Source organism: Leucopleurus acutus, assembly GCF_964270905.1.
Source record: "Leucopleurus acutus genome assembly, chromosome: 1".
Lineage (NCBI taxonomy): Eukaryota > Metazoa > Chordata > Mammalia > Artiodactyla > Delphinidae > Leucopleurus > Leucopleurus acutus.
The window spans coordinates 190,314,258-190,335,077 of NC_139142.1; the positions used below are offsets into that span (position 1 = coordinate 190,314,258).

The 20,820-nt window shown below is 37.4% G+C and overlaps 1 protein-coding gene across 1 annotated transcript in view; it reads right to left on the minus strand.

Annotated features, from left to right (window-relative positions):
* The window catches only part of DNAJC1 (DnaJ heat shock protein family (Hsp40) member C1), a 206,043-nt gene that overhangs the window by 15,839 nt on the left and 169,384 nt on the right, over window positions 1-20,820 (minus strand). Inside the window, exon 9 of the mRNA XM_082847425.1 lies at window positions 16,888-17,007. Within this exon, the coding sequence (XP_082703551.1) occupies window positions 16,888-17,007 (120 nt within the window). The remainder of the gene's footprint in view (window positions 1-16,887; window positions 17,008-20,820) is intronic.

Sequence of the window (20,820 nt, forward strand, 5' to 3'; positions counted from 1 at the left end):
CTGCTCTACAATCAAATCAAATCAAATTGTGGCTTCTTTGAAGGAATGGTTTCTGAAGGCAATGTCTGATATTTATTCTGACTCCTGGAGGACTCCTCCTAGAGAAGGAGTTATTATCCATGAGTTGGTTTGAGAATACATGGTTAGTTAGTCCTTGTACTGACAGAGGATTCTGAATACAGTACATGTCTTCCTTAGCTTATGATGGAGTTACAGCCCAATAAAGTTTCAGCAAGTTTCAGTAAGTTGAAAATGCTTACAATACACCTAGCCTACTGAACATCATAGCTTTTAGCCTAGCCTGCCTTAAACATGCTCAGAACACTTACATTAGCCTAAAACTTGACAAAGTCATGTAACACAAAGCCTATTTTATAATAAAGTATTGAATATCTCATGTAACTTACTGAATACTGTACAGAAAGTGGAAAAAAGAACGGTTGTAAGTGTATCAGTTGTTCACCCTCATAATCGCCTGGCTGAGTGGGAGCTGCAGCTGCTGCCGCTGCCCAGCATCGCGAGGAGTATGTACTGCATACGACTAACCCCAGGAAAAGACCAAAATTCAGAATTCAAAGTATGGTTTCTACTGAAGGTGTATTGCTTTCGCACCATCATAAAGTTGAAAAATAGTTAAGTTGAACCACTGTAAGTAGGGGACCATCTGCATATGTCACAATCTGGCCTATCCATACCACACAAAACAAATAGCTGCTATAATCTGAGTCTTTCAGATTCTCAGTTCTAAATAATAAAACGAATGGGATGTCACTATAGTCACCTTTGAGCCAAACTTTTCTCTCACTTAAAAAGGCAACTTAGAACCTATAAGAAAGAAGCAAAAAGCACAACTGGTCAACTTTCCAATTCTATGTAGTCCAACATTTATTTTAATATTCTATCCTCTTTGCCAAGTCCATATCTCCTGGTGCCATGAGATGGTTGTATAACAATGATAACTCTAAGTGATCCTTTTTTTCTTGAGAATTTCTCTTCTTTTCATTAGTTTCCGTCTCAGGAGAAGGCATGTATATGGCAAAATATTTCTGTTTTGGGGGCAAATTTGGCATCCTCAGCAGATCATTTATTATTCTAGGCAGATTAAGAAGTTTCCAAATAAGTGACAGTCTAATAATAAAGCTCACTGTCCAGGGTGTCTCTGAGTATGGCAGTATGCCACTTCAGGAAAGGAAAGTCATCCTTCAGTGAGCATTGGTCACCACCAATTCTATTTCTTTCCTATAGATCTAGATAACTTCAATTACATGGGTGTCAGTTTGCTTTTTTTTTTTTAAGAGGTATAATTGACAAATAAGATTGTAAGATATTTAAAGTGAACAACATGATGATATATGTATACATTTAAAAGGATTCCCCCTATTAAGTTAACATATCGATCACCTCATATATTCACTTTTGTTGTTGAGAACATTTCAGTTCTACTCTCTTAGCAAATTTCAATTCTATAATACAGTGTTGTCAACTGTAGTCACTATGTTATACATTAGATCCTCAAACCTTATTCAACTTATAACTGAAAGTTTGTACCTTTTTACCAACCTCTCCCTATCTCCCCCATCTCCTAGTCCTGGCAACCACTTTTCTACAATTTTTCTATGAAGCTTTACTTTTTTTTGGCTGAATAATACTCCATTTTGTGTGTGTGTGTGTGTGTGTGTGTGTGTGTATAAACACATTTTCTGTATACATTCAGCAGTTGATGGACACTTAAGTTGTTTCCATACACTGGCTGTGGTGAATATAGTTGCTATGAAATTGGGAGTGCAGATATCTCTTGGAGATAATGATTTTGTTGCCTTTGGATATATACCCAGAAGTGGGATTACTGGATCATATAGTAGTACTATTTTTAATTTCTTGAGGAACCTTCATACTGTTTTCCATAGTGGCTGTACAAGTTTACATTCCCACCAAAAGTCTGCAAGGGTTTTCTTTTCTCCACATCCTCACCAGCATGTTATCTCGTCTTTTTCATAACAGATATCCTAACAGGATTGAGGTGATATCTCATTGTGGTTTTGATTTGCATTTCCTTGATGATTACTGATGTTGAACATCTTTTCATATACTTGGCCATTTATAGGTCTTCTTTGGAAAAAACGTCTAGTTAGCTCTTTTGCCCATTTTAAAATTGAATTTTTTTTTTTTGGTATTGTGTTGTGTGAGATCCTTGTATATTTTGGATATTAACCTCTTATTGGATATGTGCTTTGCAAGTGTTTTCTCCCATTCCATAGGTTTTCATTTTGTTGATGGTTCCCTTGCTGTGCAGAAGCTTTTTAGTTTGATGTAGTCCCACTTGTTTTATTTTTGCTTTTGTTACCTTTGCTTTTGGTGTCAAATCCAAAAAAATCAACACCAAGACTAATGTCAAGGGGCTTACTCCCTACATTTTCTGCTAGTTTTATGGTTTCAGGTCTCATGTTCAAGTCTTTAATCCATTTTAAGTTAGTTTTTGTGTACAGTATAAGATAGAAGCCTGGTTTTATTCTTTTACGTGTGGCTGTCCAGTTTTCCCAACACCATTTATTGAAGAGACTATCCTTTTCTCATTGTATATTCTTGGCTTTGTCAAAAATTAGTTGCCTGTACTAGTAAAATAAACCAGTGGATTTATTTCTGGCCTCTCTATTCTGTTTTTAATGCCAGTACCATACTGTTTTGATTACTGTCACTTTAAAAGTTGAAATCAGAAATGTGATCCCTCCAGGTTGTTCTTCCTTCTCAAGATTGCTTTGGCTATTTGGGATCTTTTGTGGTTCCATACAAATTTTCAGACTGTTTATTTCAGTGAAAACTGCCATTCGAATTTTGAGAGCGTTTACACTGGATCTGTAGATTGCTTTGGGTGGTATGGACATTTTAACAATATTAAATTCTTCCAGTCATGAACACAAAAATATCTTTCCATTTATTTGTGTCTCATTCAATTTCTTTCATCAGTGTCTTGAGAGTTTTCAGTGTATAGATCATTCATCCTCTTGGTTAAATGTAAAAACTAGCACTTTATTCTTTCTGATGCTATTGTAAATGGAATTAATTTCTCTTTTTGACAGTTTGTTGGTGGTGTACAGAGTTACAACTGATTTCTGTATACTGATCTTGTAGCTTACGATTTTACTGAAATAGTTCATTAATTCTAACAGTTTTGGTGGAGTCTTTAGGGTTCTCTATATGTAATATCATGTCATCTGCAAATAGAGATGACATTGGAGGTGACATATTCATCACCAAATTTATTTCTCTCTGATAGATCTCGATGACTTGGATAACATGGGTGCCAATTTAGTCATGAATGTTTAGTATTACTTCTCACCTATTCTATAATGAATTTTTCAGTTACTCATTCTGCTTTTATATCATGTGCAATTGTAGAAGGTATGGGCTCTGTCTGACTTAATGGAGATTTATGACTTTTTTCTAGCCTCCTTTTGGGAGAAGAGCTATAGGTCCATACAGACAAGACTTCTCTTCTTCCTCAGTATGTGAACAAATAATATTGTGGGCTACTGGCTTAGGTGGGCTTTTGGATAACACTACCCACATGTGTATTAACAGTTACATGGATTGTAGAATTGTAGGGAAATTTGTTTCATCATGTTCTGATTCCAAGCAGAAAATACTTTTATAATCCTTCTTCTTAATGTAGTTATACCTAAAGCTATCTTTAAAATTCTTACGAAATGGGGGCTCTATGAGCAAATCTGGGATATATAGGTTAGGGTGGAGTGAATGAAAGAAACCTAAAATAGGTTTCATTCCTTCCAGTGAAAACACTGATGAAAGTAACAGAAAACTAATTAACAAAATGAAAACTGTATTCCATAGGGTACAGTTAGGATCAGTGGATAGTTATATAGTGGCACATTTCTACTCAACATACGGAAGAGTTTTCCATTTTTCTGAGCTATATAAAGTGTATACTCATATTCCTGGCATCCTCAGATAACTCAGAAAATAAATGTTGGCTATTAGTGATAACCTCAAGTCATATTTTTCAAATTCTGGCTGACTTAATGATATTTTAAGTATTCTAATAATAAAAATTATGTAACTGTGAAGTTCATTACAGTTGGACCTTGAGTAACACAGGTTTGAACTGAGCAGATCCACTTACGTGTTTTTTTTCCAATAAATATGTACTAAACTACTACACAATCCACCGCTGGTTGGATCTGAGGAGGCAGAACTATGGATACACAGGGCTGACTGTAAAGTTATATGTGGATTTTCAACTGTGCGGGGGACTGGTGCCCCTAACTGTCATGTTGTTCAGAGATCAACTGTATTTTCATTCAGTTGTATTTAATTTTGGCAAAGTTGAATCTAGCACTCGTTATAACCAGGAGCTACTGTAGTTTTCAAATAAAAACGGCACTCTGTTACCTGAACATTAAATAAACCACCTGAAAAATGTTTCCAGCTGGCAGAGAGCAGTGCTGTTCATTCTTATTATTTCTCCAATGTCTTTAAATTTTTCTCTGGATCCTCTGTCTGGATAGAAAATACAAGAAATAATAGTGTACATCTTAATCACTGACAAAGAGGGCCTTCCATTAACTTCCTGATCACCTCTATAAGTAATGTAGATGGCCATTTACTGGGAGAAAATACTTATGCCAACAGACAATAGTGTAGTTTTGCAGATATTTTTAGTCTATCAGCAAGATATTGCAACAAGCCAACATACATTCACCCACTTTCCTCTTTTTTAAATGGGTTACCCAAATTTTTAGCACAAGGAAGCAATTTTACATTGCATTAGCACATTAGCATCTGCTCAAGGGTCACCATCTATTGACTTGCTGCATCTCTAAGCTATACATAAGACAGAGTTAAGCAAATAATTCAGGGTAATAAAAGGAATCCCACCATAAAGTACGATGCTATCCCCAGACCATAGATTATACTGTGAGAAACCAGTTCCTTCATGAATAAAACATCCATGGTATTCAAAGTGAATATCATTGTAACTAGTAAATTAGATCTAGACTTTAAAGTGGATACTATCCTCTTGGTAAGATACAGGGTTCTGATGAGTGAGTACTAATTACAAACTCAATATATTAGTAATATAGGACACTAAATAAGACCCAGGAGAAAACATGTAAGAATGGTAAATGGGAGATATATATAGAAAAATTTTCATGCAATCTGCAAGTATGCTTTGCTTGAATGAATCACTGAGGAAGATGAACAAGTGTTCAGTTAGAGCTTAACGAAATGCTGAATGTTTCTGTGGTTCAAATATTCAAAGGAAAGCAACTGCTTTTGGAGCTCTCTGGAGTTCCAGCCCCATGGACTGGCCAGTGTCTTGGGACATGAAATACCTTGTTCTCAAATTTATCCTCCTTTGGCCCAGAACCTCAGAAAACCAAGAGATTTCACTTTGAAGATGATATTTGATCTAGGGCATGGCTGACAAAGAATAGTGCTGTCCTACACACAGGGTTAAGGTGTAAAAATCAAGTCTTTGCTGAACTAAGAGGACAGTGTGGCTTAAATAAGAGTCAAACAATCTGGGTTCTAGTCCCAGGCTGCCATTAACTAGCTCCGTGGCCTTGAACTTTTTTTTTTTTTTGCGGTACGCGGGCCTCTCACTGTTGTGGCCTCTCCCGTCGCGGAGCACAGGCTCTGGATGCGCAGGCTCAGCGGCCATGGCTCACGGGCCCAGCCGCTCCGCGGCATGTGGGATCTTCCCGGACCGGGGCACGAATCCGTGTCCCCTGCATCAGCAGGCGGACTCTCAACCACTGCGCCACCAGGGAAGCCCATGGCCTTGAACTTTTATCTCTTTCTAGAACGCACATCTGTAATAAGTGATTATTATAGTGATTTACAATTGTGTAATGGTTCATAATAACAAAGTATTTTCATGATGCTATCACATTTCACCTGCCAGATACCCCGTGAAATTCATATCACAGGCAAAGAAACTGAAGCTCAGAGTGACATGGGGACCTACAAAATCACACAGCCCATAAAATGGTAGCATAGGACACCAAAGCCAGGTTTTCTTTTAAATTCTGTTCTCTTTCCACTTTACTTCTTTATCCATAAAACAAAAGATTGCATTAATGATTTCTTTTTAAATCAAATATTCTGTGATTCACTAGATGTGACATTATTTTAGTATTATTATTTTTTTGGCTGCACCACGTGGCACATGGAATCTTATTTCCCCAACCAGGGGTTGAACCCGGGCCCTCTGCAGTGAGAGTGTGGAGTCCTAACCACTGGACTGCCAGGGAATTCCCTAGATGTGGTATTATTAATGAACTATCTTTCAATTTAGGTGAATTACCAAAGATTTATTAAGTATTGACTTAGCATATCACTATACTGAGAACAGTGGTGTATGTATAAGATCTAGTCTTATCCACCTCAAGGAGCTTCCAACGTGGTTATCCATTTGCATACTCATTCAACAGATTTCCAATTAATTAGGACTGTGCTTATAAGAAAGAAAATCATTGTTTACTCCTTTAAAAGTTTTTTACTTCTAAATCAATGTTGGCTAAAGTAAGGAAAGAGCAATCCAAAACAGGCTTGTGTACTGACAGTTTGGGAGTCTGGCCTCACCTCTCATGAAGGCCAGTTCTGTACTACTTTACCCGAGTTACTGCCAATCACCAACTAGGTGAATTTAGTAAAGATTCAAGCCCTTGTACTTTGATTTCCCCAGTGTGTGTCACAGAGATCTGTTGGTGATACCTGTCACCCTATTGATGTATAAACAGGCTGGGTGGATATCTTGTTTCTCTCTCTCCACTATTCTGTTTGCCCCTCCTTAAGCTGTGTCCTCTGTGGAAGAAGACAACTGAACCAGATAAAAGAAGGACATTCTCTGGACAAGGGTCTGCAAGTAGTTGTTATTACTTTGCTAGAACATTCAAATTAGCCCTCAAGGCCCTTTGATGGGGGAATATAGACAAGCAAAAATATTAATAGATGGCTCTAGAATTCCACTAGTAAAGCTGTTTTCGGTGAGGGGATGGTCTGGCAAGTGTTTCAGTAGAGGCTGAATGTTCCTACTGCCCTCCCGGCCTAGCTGTCGGCTGTCAAGTACCTTACTGTTTTGATTACCATAGCTTAATAACGTATTTTGAAAACAGGACATGTGATGCCTCCAAGCTTTGTTCTCTATCAAGATTGTTCTGGCTATTTGGGGGTTCATTGTGGTTCCATACAAATTTTAGGATTTTTTTTTCTATTTCTGTAAATCAGTAAAGCTTTTATAATAAAAAAAAAAATTAAAAAGAATGAGGTAGGCCTATATATACTGACATGGAAAGATACAGAATATTTTTTCTTTAGATTTTTAAAAGTAGTTTTAAAAATCAAGGTAATACATGCACACAGCTTTAAAAAAAAAAAAGTCAGGGCTTCTGATGAAAAGCCATGTACCCTACACCCAGAATATGCATTTCTGTTCACAGTCTTTTTTTGAAATTTTAAAATATTTTTTCTGAGCATTGTTTTTTTAACCATTAAGAAAAAATTGAAGTATAAATTTACACTGTTGTGTTGGTTTCGGGTGTACAGCAAAGTGACCTGGTTACACACACACACACACACACACACACACACACTCACTCTCTTTTCAGATTCTTTTCCATTATAGGTTATTACAGGATATTGAATATAGTTCCCTGTGCTATACAGTAGGTCCTTGTTGGTTATTTTATATATAGTAGTGTGTATATGTTAATCCCAAGTTCCTAATTTATCTCCCCCCTGCCATTTCCTTTGGTAACCATGAGTTTGTTATCTATGTCTGTGAGTCTGTTTCTGTTTTGTAAATAACTTCATTTATACAATTTTTTAAGATTCCACATATAAGTGATATATGATATTTGTCTTTCTCTGACTTACTTCACTAGTATGATAATCTTTAGGCTCATCCATGTTGCTGCAGATGGCATTATTTCATTCTTTTTCATGGCTGGTAACATTCCATTGTGTTCATATACCACATCTTTATCTATTCATCTGTCAATGGACACTTAGGTTGTTTCCATGTCTTGGCTATTGTAAACAGTGCTGCTATGAACACTGGGGTGCATGTATCTTTTCGAATTAAAGTTTTTGTCAGTTCTGGATATATGCCCAGGAGTGGGATTGCTGGATCGTATGGTAGCTCTATTTTTAGTTTTTTAAGGAACCTCCATACTGTTCTCCATAGTGGCTGCACCAATTTACATTCCCACCAGCAGTGTAGGAGGGTTCCCTTTTCTCCACACTCTCTCCAGCATTTTTATTATTTGTAGAGTTTTTAATGATGGCCATTCTGACCAGTGTGAGGTGATACCTCATTGTAGTTTTGATTTGCATTTCTCTAATAATTAGTGATACTGAGTGTCTTTTCATGTGCCTGTTGGCCATCTGTATGTTCACAGTTCTTCTGATGCTTACAAGTACACATAATTAACTAGCAGGCTTTTGGTATATTATATCCTGAATTCAGCCTCTTTTTCCCACCTCTACCAATAAGCCCTGGTCCAAACCACCACTGTCTTTTGCAGGAACAACTGAAATAGCCTCTTACTTGGCCTGCCTTCCTGCTCCCACACTTGCCCTGCACAGTATCTTCTCCACAGAGAAGTCAGAATGACCCTTTTAGATCTTGCACTCCTTTGTTCAAAATCTGGTGCTTTCCTGTCTCACTCAGAGTAAAATCCAAAATCTTTACCTTGACCAAGGAGGTCCTAGGTGTTCTGGTCCTCCACTATCTCTTGGCCTCATCTTCTGTAATCCCCCCTGCTCACTCCTCGTCAGCCATATTGACCTCTTGGCTGGACTCTGCACACCCAAAGCAGGCTCTTGCCTCAAAGCCTTTGCAACTGCTGTTCCCTCCACCTGGAACGCTTTCTCAGACAACCTCGCTCCCTCAGTTGCTTTGTGCCTCTGCTCAAACGTTACCTCTTAGAGAGGACTTTCCTCAGAATCCCACTTGAAATTGCACTCCCTAGGTTAGGTCTCTAACCTCTTACTCTGCTTTATTTTTCTTCATGGAGCTTGTCACTGTTTACAATTTTTATTTTACTCCATATGTTCGTGTTCTTTCCATTGTGCTTCCCTGCCATTCTTTAGGGCAACTGTCTTTGCCTGCATGGTCGCAGCTGAGCTGCAGGCAAATTGGTGCTCCAGTTCAGTGGGAGGGAAAAGTGAGCAAGAGCTCCTAGGGACACACCTTACTTCAGTTATGTCCCTCTGAGAAGAAATTAGTAACCTAACCATAGCAGAGCTTGGAGGGCTTGGAAGTGCAGTGTTGCTGGGCAAATGTGTGCCTGCCTTCTCTATTACTAGAAAAGGGGATAACATATTTTGATGGACAACTTGCCATAGTCTTCCACAATTTGTTGATTTTAAAAATTGAAAAACCATCTGAAAGTATATAAAATGTTTAAAATATAGCCATTATGTAAGATCTTACATAACTGTGATATGGTAAACATTACTCACTGTAGAGGTAAGTACTGCACTGTGATCGCACTTCTTGTGTCACTTAAAGGAGAATGTTCTCACTGTCAGATTCTTTTGCTGTTTCTATCGTTCCACTTTTTTATTGCACAGGCAGATTGCGGTTTCCATAAGTTGAAGGTTTGTGGCAACTCTGTTGAGAAAGTCTGTGGGCACCATTCTCCCAGGAGCATCTGCTCATTTTGTGTCTCTGTGTCACATTTTGGTAATTCTCACAATATTTCACACTTTTTCATTATTATTATATTTGTTATGGCGATCTGTGATCTTTGATGTTACTACTGCAAAAAGATTATGACTCCCTGAAGGCTCAGATGATGGTTAGCATTTTTTTTAGCAATAAACTATCTTTAATTAAGGTATGCATATTTTTTGGACATAATGCTATTGCATACTTAACAGACTACAATGTAGTGTAAACCAAAAAATTCATGTAGGTCACTTTATTGTGATATTTGCTTTATTTTGGTGGTCTGGAACTGAACCTGAGGTATGGCTGAACTTAAATTTGGACTATGCCTTTTTTGTATGGTTTTCCGTTGGTGGAGTTTCTAGTTGCCTTTTGTTCACGTGGTTGCTCTCTCACGGTCTTTTGTTCGCCTGCTCCAGCGTGGACTTTCTGCACTCTTCGCCTGCTGTATCGCTGTGGGGTCTCAGGATTTCCATTCAACGGGCTCAGTCCACTATTCCGAGGATTCTGCGTCTTCCTCTTTGGTGACTTATCCCTCATTTGCTGGAGTGTGCAGTCTCAGGAAGCTGTCTTAAGAATGAGAGGTCAATACGTGAGGACCCCACGTATTGACCATCATAGCTGGTTGGTCTGTTCTAGATTCAGAACCCTTCTGCCTTGAACTGTGAGGGCAATGTTCTCTTGTCTCCCGGAATCTAGTGCTGCCAAGCAATCTGCTCGCACTCTGACCTGCCTTACTTTGGAGGCTTCTTCTCCTTAGAAGCTTTAAAGATCTTCTGTGTAGTCTCAGTGTTCATGCGTTGTTGGTCTCAGGTGTTTCTTCATCCTGGAAAACTTCATTGTATCACTTATTGAAAAATGCTCTCATGTCTGTTTTCTCTAACTGGAACTCCTTTTAATCAGATTTTGACCTTTTGGACTGATTCCCTGTATTTCTTGTCTTTTTGTTCTGCTCTCTAGGAGATTTTCCAGATGATAATTTTCAACCATTCTACTTCATTTATTTGGATACTTATTTTTGTTCTGATTTTTTTCCATAGCACACTTTTTTGTTTTATGAATTCAGTATTTTCTTGACTCTCTAGATCAGGGGTCCCCAACCCCTGATTAGGAGCTGGCCACACAGCAGGAGGTGAGCAGCAGGCCAGTGAGTGAGGCATCTCACTTCTTCTGACGCTCCCCACTGCTCCCCATTGCTCACATTACTGCCTGAACCATCCCCCCAGCCCCATGTGTGGCGAAACTGTCTTCCACGAAACGGGTCCCTGGTGCCAAAAAGGTTGGGGACCGCTGCTCTAGATGTTAGAAGGTAGGTATAATGAACTAATTCTAGAAGGCTGGCATAACCCTACCTAAAGATATCCAATTAACAAAACACCAAGAATTCTAGAATATTTTTACTTTAAGATATATAAATGCAAGAATCCTAAATAAATTAACAAATCAAATCCAGCTGTTTATTGAAAGAATAATATTATATGACCAAGTAAACTTTATCTTAGAAATACAAAGGGGGACCTTAGTAATATATTCATCCTTATTAGGTCATATGATCATGTCAAGGGATGTTGAAGAAACCACTGTTAAAATTTCACATCTATAAATTAGAATTGGAAAAATTAAAGTGAAGAAAATTTCCCTAGCATAATAATGGATTTCTCATATCAATGACTAATATTAAAATTAATGACCAAACATTAGGTTTTCTTATTAAAATGTTGAGCAAAAAGTCTACCTGAATCACTCTTACTATAATATATCTCTGGAATTGTTAGCTAATACCCTCAAGATAACAAAAGAAAATGGCAAAGTATTATTTGCAGAAGGTAGGACTTCCCTGGTGGCACAGTGGTTGAGAATATGCTTGCCAATGCAGGGGACATAGGTTCGATCCCTGGTCCAGGAAGATCCCACGTGCTGCAGAGCAGCTAAGCCCATGTGCTGCAACTACTGAGCCTGTGCTCTAGAGCCTGTGAGCCACAACTACTGAAGCCTGTGCGCCTAGAGCCCATGCTCTGCAACAAGAGAAGCCACCTCATGGAGAAGCCTCGTGCACTGCAACAAAGACCCAACACAGCCAAAACAACAACAACAAAAAACGGTAGGACTATCTATCCTCGAATTATAATGAATTAACACAAACTCTATTCGAAATAAGACCAGTAAGTTAAGGAGGCAAGTTATAAAAATCAGTGCCATAGCACTTTTCACTTACTTGATGAGCAATGATGGAAAGAAAACAAACGTTCTGTGTTTATGAGACTATGAGGAAGTGTCCTCTCATACCACCAGGGGCATTGTATAATATTATCACCTCGCTGGAGGTCAATTTTAGAGTCACCAAAGGTTCTAAAAACATCCATAGTCTTGAATCAAGCTTCTCTACTCCTAGGCATACAAGCTAAGGAAACAGATATAAATGGAAAGATGAATGAAGAAAAAAAGGGAAGCAATTTAAGTGACAATCACCTGGGTGCTCCTTAATTATATCCAGACAACATGGAGTATTGTACAGGTGTTTAGAAAGATGATGTGGATCTTTGTTGTGGAAAGAAGCTTATAGCAAAGTGGAAAGGGCAGGATACAGATTAATACTGTTAAAATTATGTAGTCATATGCCTATAAGAAGACTAAAGTCTGGAATGACATACAACAAAGTGTGTGTGCGTGAGAGAGAGATTTGATAACACATTATTATCATCTATTAATGTCAGATTGAAAATTGATTATTAGATTTTAGTGACTCATCTAGCAAGAAGAATGGTATAAAGGACCCCTTCCTTTTTAAAATTTAAGTACCCGTGAAGGTCGTGGGGTTGAGCAGGTGGGGGAGCGAGAGGAGCGGAGATGAGGCTGCTCTGGAGAACCGCTGTGGCAGGGAGCCCGATGCAGGGGGTGGCAACAGTTCTTGTCCCCTTTACAGCCTGTGTAGGACTAGTCTGACTCTAAATAAAAGTAATAGCAATGATACATTTGCCCAAATATATACGAGTTAAATTGCTGGATTCTACTCTGGATAAATACAAGGAATGTTATTAGCTTTGTTAAAAAATTAATGCAAAGTCTATTTTAACTGAGATATACCTAAACTCTAACAACTACTTTACTATTGATGAAGTATTTTAAATGTTCATATATGCCTTTCAGCATTGTATATACTGTATATTTAGTTCACTGACAAAAGTTTATTTTCTATTGAATAATCTACTTACATTTTTTGAAACAACTGCCATAATAACATATAAATATTCCCCCAACAGGTATCTCCTCTCTAGTTGTGGCTATATAAAATAAAATTGGGAATTTTATTATTCTCCCTCCTTTTCACCTGCATATGAAATGCTTCTCTAACTACACATCTCACGGTGGCATTAAGCTAATTACAAAAGTCTGTTTAAATCTATCCACCTATCTTTTGTTTTGCTACCTACCTGGGCCTTTTCCAAGCAGGCAGAACATCTCCAATCAGTCTGTTATCACAACTAGGATGCAGGAGATTAGTGACTATGGAGACGGGCAGAATCAGTTTACATCCTTACAGGCAAGAGAATGATATTACTGCACAAGCAAGAAATGTGAGGCTTCCTGACCTTAATTTAGAAAACCTGCAGTTAATAATCACACTAAAGTTGGTTTTACATGCCAGACAGTTTTTGTTTCCTGTTTTTAAAATTTGAGCGTTCTTTGTGGTTACCAAAATTATTTGCTAAAAGGCATATATTAACATTTAAAATATCGCATCTATAATAAAGTAAGTCTTACAGTTTAGGTATATCTGAGTTAAAATATACTTTGCATTGATTTTTTTTACAAAGCTAATAACAAATTCTTTGTATTTATCCGGAGTAGTATTCAGCAATTTAACTAGTGAATTATGGCAATTAATACACTGAAAACTCCTTTCTTAATTGAGGAACAAAATGGGTTTTTCACTGTAATCTGTCAACCCAAATAAGGAACATATAGATTCCACCACGGCACACTGTCACCCCTCCCAAAAAGGTCAATTGTTTCTCGAAGGAAAGAGAACTCAGCCTGAAGCTACACATTTAGCAAGGAAAACGGGTCAAAGAACAGATGGTGCAGAGCTGGGGTGAATTGGTACAGGTGATCCGGTCAGTATGTAGAGGTTCCAATAACAGCAAACTCAACTTGGTTTCTTTTTCATAGTGGAACACTTAATGAAAACAAATCTAATTAACACCATACGCCAAAAAAGAAGTATAAGTGATCTTCTAAAGTGTGGTTAGCTTTCACTTAACATTCTACTAAAGGAACTGTATTAGCCAAACCCATCTTAGCTGCTTCAATGTAACTCACTGTGTGTTCGGTAAAATGAGTTTTGTCTTCAGACACTTGTTCTCTTTTAGAGAGAGAATGCTTTACAGTTTGTGTTTGTGTGTATGTTACTGAAATGTGGTTACTGAAATGAAACGTACAGTCTAGCTATGGAGATGATGCTCACAGAATGAAAATACAGTGTGAGTCTATATACATATATACTGATATAGAAGAAAAGTTACAGTGGCGCTTTTGGTGCCCAAAATTTTAGGTTTACTAAGTATTTCCAAGGTACTTTTGGTATTATGAAAATAGAACTAATACTTGGAGGGGGAAAAAAAAAAATCTCAAAAAGTCATGTTTGGGGGCTTCCCTGGTGGCGCAGTGGTTGAGAGTCTGCCTGCCGATGCAGGGGACACAGGTTCGTGCCCCGGTCTGGGAAGATCCCGCATGCCGCGGAGCGGCTAGGCCCGTGTGCTATGGCCGCTAAGCCTGCGCGTCCGGAGCCTGTGCTCCGCAACAGGAGAGGCCACAACAGTGAGAGGCCCGAGTACCGCAAAAAAAAAAAAAAGAAAGAAAAAAAAGGAAAAAAAAAAATCATGTTTGCTACTTCCATGATAAAAGGAAAAAATATCTATTACATGGAATCAGTCTCCCTTGGGTAAGTATAGAAGAAGAAGAGAAAAAACTATGGGATGAATTTGCAAAAGTGTGAAAAGATGCCTTTACCTACACCAAGGCTGCACTAAGACTGCTCTTGTAAGTTATGTCAATTTTCGAGATCTATGATACTAAACAGCCATCCCAAGGCTCTGTTGGTTACATCACGTATATTAGCATTTAAACTTTCATCTCTCTCCTCTTAAAAATATAGATTAAAAATTTAACCAGATTTTAATGACAACAACAAAGTAAAATATTGCTCTATTCAATTTCTTATCTGCCTATGGAATTATTAACTATAAGGTCTCATACAAATATTATTTAAAAAGTTAAAGGCAGTGTTGGGACTTCCCTGGTGATGCAGTAGTTAAGAATCCGCCTGCCAATGCAGGGGACATGGGTTCGAACCCTGGTCCGGGAAGATCTCATATGCCGCGGAGCAACTGAGCCCGTGCACCACAACTACTGAAGCCTGCACACCTAGAGCCTGTGCTCTGCAACAAGAGAAGCCACCGCAATGAGAAGCCCGCGCACCGCAACGAAGAGTACCCCCGCTCGCCGCAAACTAGAAAAAGCCTGCATGCAGCAACGAAGACTCAATGCAGCCATAAATAAATAAATAAAATTTATAAAAAAAAAAGTTAAAGGCAGTGCTATCTTCAACGGAGACACTAAGTTAGTGAACTATTCTCTCTCATCAACCAACTGAACTACAAGTTTTGAGGCCCTTTTAAACCAATGCCTGTTTTGTAACTTTCTAAAAAGTATTTCAGTCATTTTTGTTAATCACTATATTAACAGTAATTATATATTTAGAGGATCACAGTACTTAAAACATCAGTAACCATGGAACATCTTTAACCTGGTCAGATATTTACTGATAAGGCATTATTAACTGATCTTTTACAAACAACCTTACAACAAGATAAAATGCACATCCCAGTAACATTCTTAGCAGAGGAAAAGGTATCCTTATGGTTTTCCTCCAGTAACCTAAGATAACGGGTCTCATCATGAAATAGCCAAAAAAAAAGGTTACAAGATACAAGGGCTAACTTTCCACATGATCAGACTAACTCTTAAGTCGAAATCATGTAAAACATCTTACAAAAATTTGTGTCTTTAAAATGTGATTTTAAAGAGTCCTACCATATGGTAGTAAAAACATTCCTATATAATTTAAAATTCTCAAAGCAGCTCCTATCTGAAACAAACAAACAAAATTGACAGTAATACGTATTATTTGTTTCTAAATTAAAAGGTTATTTTTTTGGTGGTTGTGCTTATTAATCATTTTGCAGGGTTTTTAAATTGTTCATTATCAAAAAAGACCCAAAGTATGCTAATACAGTTGAAGAGAACATAAGAAATCTGAATCTTTGCTTTCAGTATCCTTAGATATTTTAGAGCTATAGGATTTATTTTAAAGTAAAGTAAATTCAGTAAATATTTACTATCATTTATGAAAATGAGGATCATATTGATGAAAATAAAGACCTCCATTTCAAGTAAACATTTACTGAATATTTAGTATATATCAGGTGCTCTAGTAGGTGCTTTTATAAGATTCTCTGCCCTATATTTCTAAAGTGTTAAATCGAAAACTTTCCCGGTAAACACTGTCTTTTAAATGGTAGGTATTACTGGTCACATATAATCATATATAATTTAAATATATATTGTTTATAGTATATATATAAATCTATAGTTATACACTTCTAATGTACATTACATATAATTATAAAGCTATATGCATAGAACAATTTTTTGGTTAAACAACTTGTCAAAATGAATGGTAGGTATCATCCTTGAAATAAAAACATTATAGGAATATTGCTCATTTAATTAATGCAAACCACCTGTCAACTACCTATAGCAATCTGTACTTCTTCAGTGTTAAAAAGATCCAGCTGAAATGAAACTTCTCTAATTCTGATCAGAGAACTATTTTTTTTCCCCACAGCTAAAGGGGTCACTGGAAACAAAAACTAGCATTGTTTTTCTGTGATTAGGTTACAGTAGCTTAAGTCTCTAAACACCAGAATGCCTCACACAGCTGTTAATTGTAGACCAGGGGACTAGCTGACATCTGCTTCTTGCTTATTTTGCTAACGGTTCACTTCCAGGTCCTTAAAAAGATTGTAGGCTTTCTCCAAAGATAATGTTGGACGCATCTATGTCTGCCTTCTACATAGTTGGCTTATTCTGGTTTGTCACTCTCCGTACAGTGCAAATCTGAGTGAACTCACATCTGTCACCGATCGACCCAATTCGTGGGCAATCTTTTCCCATCGACCTGGGGTTCCTCCTGGGAACTTAACCATACTTCTTGTCAGCTGGCTGAGGTCCTCTTCTGTCCATTCAGGTGCCTGCAAAACATTAAAGAAAAAAAAATAATTCAGAGAACGTTCGCTAAAACATTTAATAAACCTGTGAAACCAAGTATTGGCATTATGCTTTCTGCAAAAATAACAATGTTAAAACGTATCTACTAGTTTAGGTGAAGGTCTGAGTTGCGTATTTAACATTAGAATGCAAAGCTCCCGCAGCCTTTTAAATGCTCCAACGTACACCAAATAATAAAGAAGAAGTACTGTGAACCCAGGCTCTTAAAGACATTAAAAAAAGACAGTTGTTTTGAAGTGCGTTGTGTCACTAATGCTCACAAATGCCTCATGTGAGCTTACCACAGAAGGTCTTGAAGTTTTTAAGAAAAATGATTAAAAAAGCAAAAAAACTTCATAATTGTAAATGAAAATGTGAACAAGTAAATGGACTGATTCAGAATCAGAACCGAGACAAAGATATATTTTTTGTTCATTCTACGTAACGATATTTAATTCTAAAAAGCATGTATTTTCAAGAAGTTAATTTATCAAGTGCTAGCATTTTGTAAAACTTGAGAATAGAAATTAGAAAATCCTGCAGCCAAGACTTAAACCACCCAGTCCATGCAAAGCAACACTTCCTTTTTGAGAAGGTAAATAGCTTCTAAAAGTTGATCAGATTATTAAATTGAATAATAAAATACCTTAAAGATGATAAAAATCTGTTTTTGCAAAAGCCAAAATTCTCAGAGCAAGCATATTCTCTGCATTTTATTCAGCATTACCACTTGGTGAAACCCAAAGTTGAGCAAAGCAAAAGAAACCATCATCAAAGAACAGATAGCCACATTACAATTATTTTACATTACAGCACTAAACTATTTCCTACCAGAGGCAGTAGCCACAATGGTACAACACAAGACTCTAGGAGTCAGCAGAGAGATGGAGGAAGCCACCTTATTTTCCTTTAATTAAAAAGAAAGAAAGAAGGAAGGAAACCTCTGAGACAAATACCTTTTCTAATCACTGTTTCCGATAATGAACAGGCATACATCAGGCCGTATGCATTACAGGACCATCAGCACAGACAACAGCCAGAGGTGAGTGACCCCAGGGACTATCTCCACAGCTACAGCAAAGCTTCTCCCTGACACTAATCCTCCCTGTCATTCTCCCACTGTGCTCTAACCACACTGACATCCGCCTGCCTCACCGCAAGCTTAAGGGGGCCCTTCCTGACTTTTTACTGTCTCCCCCAATCAATGGTTCAAGCGTGCTCTTTTCACCATGTCCAAATGGCAGCTTCACTCATAATCAAAGTGCACTGCCCCTGTTAAAGGGCTTTCCGAAAGGCTCTCCCATTTGCATTCATTTGCAAAGCAAACTACTTTTATTCACTTTGTTCTGCTATCAAGAATGTTCCCTGAAGCAGATAAATTGGCATAAATACAACCTGCCACTTAAGAGTCAGTAAATAATAGCCAATAGTAGGGAGGATTTTATCAATCATTCTATTTTGTATCCACTAAAAGCTGAAAGCCTCAAACATATTCATCAGTACAACCCTTACGAAACATGCATAAATTCCCTTCTATAAAAAGGTAGCCTACACTGAGTATGGTCGGAATTTCCTTGATATTTAATGAATATCAGAAATCTAGTTCTCCATATCAGATAAATTAAAAATTTACACTGAAGGTTTTTTACTTTTTGCTTGTTTGTTTTTACTTAGGGGAAAAAGCATTATTCAGATATTATTTAGACAGGCATAATTGGATTTTCTAGGAAATCACTTTTGCTAAAAAGCTGAAACTTGAATAACTATACCAATTGGCTTCAAAATGCAAAAGTTACGAAGCATTTAAATATAAGCTTATAGTACAAGGTCATACATAAACAGCATTAAGTTGACGCTGCACAGAGATAGAGTATTCCAACCATATAGTGTATCAATGCAATTTCACGCTAAATCAGATCTTATTTCTGCATTAATTATAACAAACACATTTTTGTAGGAAACAAAATTGTCTAAAATGTCAATAATATAAGCCATTCTTTCACAGAGTAAACTAATTCTTTAATCTATTTTTAATAGATTGGCCTTCCAAATATGCTGCATATATCAACAATGGGCATTAAGAATCAATCTAATTTTAATTCCTTGTGAATGAGTCTAAAAGGATAGTGCCACTTTTTTCTGGAAAGGAAAAGATTTAAATCAAATATTTGGATGAATATCCTGAAAAATCATCTACTTCCTTGAAAATCCTTCCTTTTAGTTTCACTGTTATTTCACAGCCATGATTTTATTATTAATATTAAAAAACTAGATCAATAATAACTAGGACCATAATCTGAAATCTTTGAAAGAATCCTTTTAGCAGTTCATTATTCTCTCTCTTCCAGCTGTACGGCACTTTGGTGAATGTGTAATTCCTCAGCAATAGTTGGTTGTGTCTTTAGAAGCAACAGAGCCTACTGTGATCCAGCTACTGCAGCAGCCATGAGGGTGGCCTTGGTGTGAATGTATTCTCCTTGTTCTAATCTGGAGCCAACTGTAGCTCTGAAAGTCAAATGAATGCATACGCATACCGCTTTGCCACTTAAAACCACGTGTGTCCAATACTACTGAGACACTGGGCCAAAAATTCATCTCTACTGTAAAGTAATGGAAGACACCCCATGGGGTGGGGACAGCTGTTCTGACTACACAAGCATTCCAATTTTGCATCAGAAAAGCCCCGCTCTGGGAATATATCTCCATACTGAATAAAAAATAAAAAGTTTTCAAATTATTTAATATATTTATGTAATGACCCCAAAATATATCTGCTAAAGTAAGAGCTGATATAACATTTAAATTGTATTCTCTCTACCCCTTTGGGATAGATTTTTGTCATAAAACCAGCTAATGTTCAAAGATTCAGTGCCTTTGAAAATCCTTAATATTCTTGGGGGATAGGAGTTGGAGGCTGTAGGGGAAAAGCACACTGTACCTTTAAAGTAACCTATACATACCTTTCCCCTCACAGAGTTAGACGGTAAAATGTTAATTACAAACTGTCATGCAATTTATTTGGTACTGAAAACTTATGACCCAATTAAAAGAAAAATTTTAAATGTACTTATTTACTGCATTTTCATACTTTATTGAAACTGCCTAATGAAGAATATTTCTGTTGAAATGACTTATTAATGTAATTTATGTAATTACAGACCTTACAATTTTGGATTCAACAACTTTTAATAGATTCAGCTCAATTCATGCTTTCTCAAATTTTACCTAAGAAATAATATCCTTACTTAGTATCACCCAGTTAAAATATCACATATGCATCTAATAATGTGGATGGTATACCTAATGATCGAATAACCTGCTACCCTCTCATTCTACATTCTGTACTGACATTTTGTTTTAGAATGTGCATTTGGCTTTCAGCTATACAATTTTCATTTCCAATTTGAAAATTGAGCAGTTAATTGACCTTGACTGTATATGTGGATAAATGGTATATTAAAAAACGCAAACAACAAAATTAAAAACAAATCACCTCGGGGCTTCCCTGGTGGCTCAGTGGTTGAGAGTCCGCCTGCCGATGCAGGGGACACGGGTTCGTGCCCCGGTCCGGGAGGATCCCACATGCCGCAGAGCGGCTGGGCCCGTGAGCCATGGCCGCTGAGCCTGCGCGTCCGGAGCCTGTGCTCCGCAACGGGAGAGGCCACAACAGTGAGAGGCCCGCATACCGAAAACAAACAAACAAACAAACAAAACAAATCACCTCTAATGTCTTTTCACTCTTAGGAGGAGAAACTCTGAAGAAAACTTGCAACTCATCCTAAGCTATTATTATAGTG